Below are 6,716 nucleotides of genomic sequence, written 5' to 3' on the forward strand. Positions count from 1 at the left end.
AGATTCAAAGACAAGAGGCACAATTCCAAATGCCATTTAATTATTTATGAACGTAAAACTGAACACATGCTTAAGTGCTTTTCTTACCCAATACTAATATTAACTAGTTTTACAGTAACTCAGTTGCCTTTTAAAAATATAGTAAGTTTGACCGTTATTTTACACCTGATTTCTCCAGCATATGCTAAAATTCTTCCTTATTAGGGATAGCAAGCACATAACTACAACATCTTGACATTTGATACATGAAGTGTAAACCAAATGAGCAAAACTAACAATATATTTTTTGAAAGTCTGAATTACAAATCCTCAAGTCATGCAAAATCATTGATCCCTGAAAATATTCAGATTATTAAATAAAACCATTCCTGTAGGACAGGTGTAATGATTAAGAGTAGATTTATAGGGCACTACCTTTTGCAACATTCCTTCCCTTGCACTTAAATGACTTCTAAAATAATCATGAACACCATCATGATTATCAGCATACAATCACAAGTATCAACACTTAATCAAAGCTGGTCTTATATTAGAAGGAAACATCTTTTTAACTCTATTGCAATGTAAAACTTGAAAGTTAAGCCATCCTTTGGGATACAGCCTTACTGAGAGGTGAAGAAGAAAAGAAGGACTGATCAGCTGTGTTACTCTCTTTTCATTAGTTCCTTATTTCCTCTCCTGGTGTTTTCATTTCCCCGTTTCCTTTCCTGCTGACTTTCTTGCAGAGTTCACTTTTTCTAACAACAGGAATATGTGTTCTGCAAACTCCCGGACAGCTCCACAGCCACCGTTGCTTTTACAAATATAAGCAGCAGCCTTCTGAGCAATGGTACATGCATCAGCAGGCACCCCACTCATGCCAGCTTTCTTCAGGCATTCCATATCAGATTCTTCATTTCCTGTTAAGAAAGATGACAGACAAGGCAAAATAGCACAGAGGGGAAAAACTGAACAAACTCAGTATTTTTCTGAGTGCATATTAATCTATTTTTAAAAATTTGTATTCTTGCCACAATTTTAAACTCAGCAGCTCAACAGCCCTTTACACATGTCAGTTCTTGGAAAACCTTAGGGATACGTGTAAATACTGATCACACTTAACACAGTCTCCGGAAAAGAGAAAGATACTTTAAAGAGTAGTAAAATTATTTGAGCAACTGAGTAAGCATTTGCAGGACTGTATACTGAAGCTGCCACTGAAACACAGTTTCGTACAGAATCATATAACTTTCAGTTATAATTCTGTCCATTTCTTGTTTCCATTTCAGAATACAATCTATACAATATCCATGTGAAATGAACCAGAATCAGTTCAAAACTGACAGCTGTATACTGTAAGCTTGTGTAATATCAAAAGCTTTCCTAAATCTCATTATAAAAACAGCTAAGACTTCTCTTACCAAATTAGGCACTGATTCATCAATGCTTTTCATATTTAGATTATAATCTAATAAGTCTTAAAATACATACCTGCTTTTGGTGATTGTGTGCTGTAATTTGCACATCAATCTCATTAAGTTTAGTGTATTAACAAAGATAAAAGCGTTTTAAAGCTGAGCAGCACTGCGAAGTTTGTACACTACAGGAAATTTTACTACCAAGAAAAAGAACTGACCTAAGTAAGCAATTTCTTTCCAGCTCAAACCCATGTCTTTTTGCCAGTCTTCCAGGACTTGCAATTTATTTGTAGCACTAACTTTTGCTATACATCCCAGCTGCATGGCTGACAGTGTTTTTGAACAATCTCTTTCAGAGATAAGCCGAACCTATTAAAATAAAGTAGAGTTAGAATTAATTCTACATACAAAGAAATAGACATGTAAGTTGATTTATTAAAAAAAAAGTAGAAATCTTGCTTGTAGAAGTGCTATCAGTTAGCAGAAAAGCACTGAATAACTGATTTATTCAATCAAAACTCAGAGCAGAAGGAATTAGCATCCAAAACTACATCACAGTCTTGAAGTTGCTTTGGGAAAGTAAAACACCATTCTGTAGGCCTCCTTGGGAGTCAAAAAAAAAAAGGGAAATTTACACTTGTCTTTTTAAATCCAACAAGTTCCAAATAAAATACTGGATATCACAGTACAGTGGCATGCTATCTCGTGCAGTATCATCTAACTAAGCTACAGCAGACAATAAGAGAATCCCAAGGAATATTTCTGTAATATTTGTAGACGATTATGAAGTATTTTCCATGGCTCCTCTAGCATCATTTTACTTACAGTAGGACTTCGGAGCTTCAACAGACCATTAAACAGACTGAAGTGGCACGGCACATTAATCTCTGGAAGGTCATTCCAAATTTGAAATTTCAGAAACGATGTACAAGATAAGCTAAAACCAGAAGATTATTGCCGCAAGATCTTTAAATATCTCAAACACAACCCCTCCAAGTTCTTTGTCCAAGCTGTGGACAAGCTTATCTTCCCTAACAGCTTTTTGCTAACAAATACTTGGCACTGATTTTAAGTACAGAATAAATGGGAGTGGTGCACAAATTAAAAGTATATCAGCAACATATACTAGAAATACATAAACTACAGCATCAAGACCAAGAGGTTTTTAACAAAAGATTCCAAATCACACCAAGTATGGAAACGGGCTCCCACAGGCAACAAAATGACAATTACAAGCTTACTCCTCCTTTTGCTTCACAGAAAATGAAGCTGAGGGAATTTTGAAAATTCATCTACTCCATTTCATTGCCCCAATGCAGCAACAGCTGCATCAAAGTATGTCATGAATATCTCATCTAACCGACTCCAAGAATTTTTCTGGAGAAGACTACTTGGGGTATAACTACCGTTGTCTTATCTATACCTATCTCTATCTGCAACAGGATTGTGTTACAGCTCTTTGAAGGCAGCCTAAATCTGTACTTAGTTCTTAGCCCAAAAAATTATTCTAGCTATATCAGAGGCAGCAGCACAGACAAAGTAGCCAGGAGGCTAATTTTATATAAAAGCAAGCAAATATTCTGAGCTGCAGAATTTAGTAGCAGTAGTTATAATCAATAATAATGAAAGTCATCATGTTAGAATCTGTGTTGTTTCAGTTTTTCACTTATAGTGAATTCTTGCAATTTCATAGCATTACACAGACAAAAGTGTTTGGGGTTTGATTTCCCCTCCTTGCAACAATCATGGGTGATTTAGGATGAACCCAGTAGTTTGCCTGGGTATTTCTTACTCTTCTATAGCCAAAAGGTAACAACATATCCCCGCTTGGTAAGGCCAACTTCTAATTAATGAGTGTCTAGACTACAGAGAACACAGTAGGATTTGTACTAGCAAAACACCACAAAAATTTCGACCCTCATTCTTTTCAGCACAAAAAGAGAATGAGATTGAGAACTTTCTCAAAAGACTTATTTTCCTCTAAGGGATTCAAGGACAGTATTTGTCCCAACCCTGAACCAATGCATTATGCTTCTTGATAAAAAGCTCTCTGAAGAAACTTCCAACTTATATGCTGCAGGGTTTTAGAAACTTCTAATGTTCAGGTTACATCAGAAATAAAGCTTCACACTTCAGAACAACACTTACTTGGATTCCTCTTTTCTTTAATAGATCGATACCAACAATATCTCTGTAATCATAGGAGACCATTTCCTTCTGATCTTCTGTCACATAAATGCGACCATTCGTCAGGCATCCATCAATACTGCAAACCAACAGCTTCACTTCTTTTAATGGCTCTTTGCCAAAATATCCAAAGCTAGACAAAGAAGTTAGCTTTTTAGGATCAAAGTTTTTGCATAGTAGAAACCAAATATATCAAATACAAATGTGATCTTCAAACAGAAGACTCAGTTCTTAAATTCTTTTTTTTCTAATCCCATTGCTCATCATTGTCACTCTCCAACTGTATTCTCCCTCTTCAAAGAAAAAAACATAATTAAAAAATACAGCTCTGTTACGTTGTCCATTTAAAAATTATGATGAGATTAATTTCCTTAAGAGGTTATGTTCTGCAGCACTTATCTGGGGCAAAACCAAAATGAAGTAAAGGATGAAAAAGGCACAGACAACATATTCCATTCCCACACATTATTTCCTTAGAGAGCCGCAGAGTAGCTGCAAAGAAAACGCAGCTGACAAGATGATTATGCTTCTACATGAACACTCTCAGTCATGTGCATCAGTAAATGTGGCCCAGACCATGGAAGCCTAAGACAACTCAGCTGGAAAAGCCAGAGATCATGCTGATACATTGCTGTGGTATAGTGGGGCTTACACTTTTCCCTAGGCTGAACATTTAAAACAAAACAAAACCAACAAAACAAAATCTCCACCTCAACATATAGCAAAGGTAATTCAGATGATTTCAACAGAGATAAGAAAAACTGGATGATAGATGGAAATAAAGTTGTCCAATTATCTTTGATCTTGATTACTTACATTACATTATGAATTCACATGACAATACATTGAAACAATGAACAATATCAAAGAAATAAAGGAATAAAAAGTGCTTCTACCTCAATACTCTCTGCTCTGCAATAGGCCAATCAATGTCTATATCAATATCCACACTGTGCTCTGCACGCATTTCATAGTAGGCCATTTTACCACCCTAAATAAAATAGAACCCATTAAAATGTTATGTTTGGGTTAATGCAAATACAAAACTGTACAATTTAGTACCATATAATGAAAGCTAAGTATAATGTTACACGGTGGTCACAGTAGCTTAAATACAAGTGAACCATCAATAATGGTGTTTTGCCAGTGACAAAGAACCGAACATTTGAAACAACTTTCCATGGGCAAGAGTTAATAAGTATTTTCATTTTACAACTAGAGAAAGCGTGTAAGAAAGATGTTATGTATTACAGTCATTACACCACACTGATTTCACTGTTTTATTACAATAAGATAGTAATACCTTTAGCATTTATTTAGTAAGAGTATGCTTATTTTTTTTGTTTGCTATCTACGCAAAGACTTAATTTCAATTGGAAAAATATCCACCATAGCACAATGTAATTAAAAAAACTAAATGCCCTGATCCTCAGAGAGTTAGTGGCCCAACCTTCATAAAATGTAGAATTGAACACAATTGTACTATTCAGATGAATGCTTGCAAGTTCACACAGCACTAGCTGGCACAACACGGGTCTGTGCAAACTATAGAGACCTAAAGTTAGTATCTCTGCACTAGTGAGGTATCTGAAAGAGAGAGGAATAAGAACCTGGTATTCTTGATGTACCTAAGTAAGATATTTCCATTAGAAATACAGAAATATCTACATTAGGCTTTTTTTTTATTATTCTGCTGACAAATACTGGTAATTATCTGTAAGGATAATAAGACAAGGAGAACTTGTCTTGCATGAGAAAACAAAGAGACCACACTTGTAGACAAGCAAAACGAAAGCTGAAGTAAATACATTTGTTCTGCATTACTACACTGGGACCAAAACATCAGGAAAGGGAAGAAAGACTGTTTAAGTTATGGTACAAAATTGGTGTAAGACTAAACTGGACAAGAATCTAAGTTTACAGATTATCTGAGAAGCCTGTGACACTGCATGAAGGCCAGTTTCACTACCTTAATAACACTAAAATGAATTATAAAATATGCACTTACATCCTGGTGAACTGATGTGAAACTCAATATTGTATTGTTTTATAGGCTTATAGCTATATACCACTCAATATTATTTGTATAAATTCATTTGTTGCGGAGGGTGCCGTTACTGGAACTGCTCTAGCTGCAGCTAGCCCTGTTAAGTTACATATAATAAGCAGCTGACTTAAGATGCTGACTGCATCAGAAATAGAAATACATTATTGAATTCAGAACCTTGTATAACAGAAGTAAAAGATGTATTGTTTGAAAGAGCATGATAAACAGAAGCACTAACCTGCAAGTAGCCTCTCTCAATCAAATGTCTCTTGGCAAAATAAAATGAGCCATTTTCATACAGCTCTCCAGGCCAATCCTGCCTCCGGTACCGTTTTGCTGGATCTAGGTTCTGGGGCTCTGTCATTTTGTTTTCTGTTAACAGAGAAAAATAACAAAATAAATTTTCCTGAATCTCTGTTCAGAGTCACTTAACTCTCTTTAAATAGCTTTCTGCTGAGAAATTAAGGATGCAATGCAGTCACCAACTTCTTTCGTTGCTGCCTCTTGTTGCTTAGCTTTACAAAGAATCACTGAACTGCTTGCTCTTTCTTGAGACTGTGGATAACAAACTGGAGGACAGCCCTGCATTTCTAGCAGCAGAAAAGGAAATATTTCAATCCAACTAAAAACAAAACAAAACAACAAACAAACCAAAAAAACAAAACCTGAGAGGTCATCAGCTCCAGAACTGGTTACTTAAGGGAGTAGGGGGGACACACGTTCTTCTATACTGTCCTTGTCAATGCGAATCAAAAACTGCTCTCTCTTTCTGTACTCTAACTCCTAGGACAAAATCAAAAGGCGGTTAACTCACAGCGAGAGTAAACAGGAGAAAAAAACCCTCATTCAGCTACCTACACCTAAAATCAGGACTGAATCCTGACTGAACGCTGAGAGGACCAACCTGAGATGTGGAAGGTGAAAAAAGAGAATATGCGAAGAAATTTTGCAGGTGATTACATCTCAGCACTTCCCCAAAATACCTCAAATTTAAGAATACACGTTATATTAACTTTTCATAAGTGGTTTAATTAGTGTCCATAAATAAACAAACAAGTGTCTTTTAACAAACACAATCCTACAAG

The 6,716-nt window shown here is 35.7% G+C and overlaps 1 protein-coding gene across 1 annotated transcript; it reads right to left on the reverse strand.

Moving 5' to 3' along the window:
- Positions 1 to 648: 648 nt before the first annotated feature.
- On the reverse strand, positions 649 to 6,414 carry CMAS (cytidine monophosphate N-acetylneuraminic acid synthetase; the record flags this gene model as incomplete). The annotated part of the gene is made up of 6 exons (XM_010185781.1): positions 649 to 899; positions 1,616 to 1,766; positions 3,546 to 3,717; positions 4,481 to 4,575; positions 5,870 to 6,003; positions 6,351 to 6,414. Coding segments are annotated over 6 exons (828 nt in total), but the record flags the coding sequence as incomplete, so codon positions are not given.
- Positions 6,415 to 6,716: the final 302 nt, after the last annotated feature.

This window comes from Mesitornis unicolor, unplaced genomic scaffold (genome assembly GCF_000695765.1).
Source record: "Mesitornis unicolor isolate BGI_N332 unplaced genomic scaffold, ASM69576v1 scaffold53425, whole genome shotgun sequence".
NCBI lineage: Eukaryota > Metazoa > Chordata > Aves > Mesitornithiformes > Mesitornithidae > Mesitornis > Mesitornis unicolor.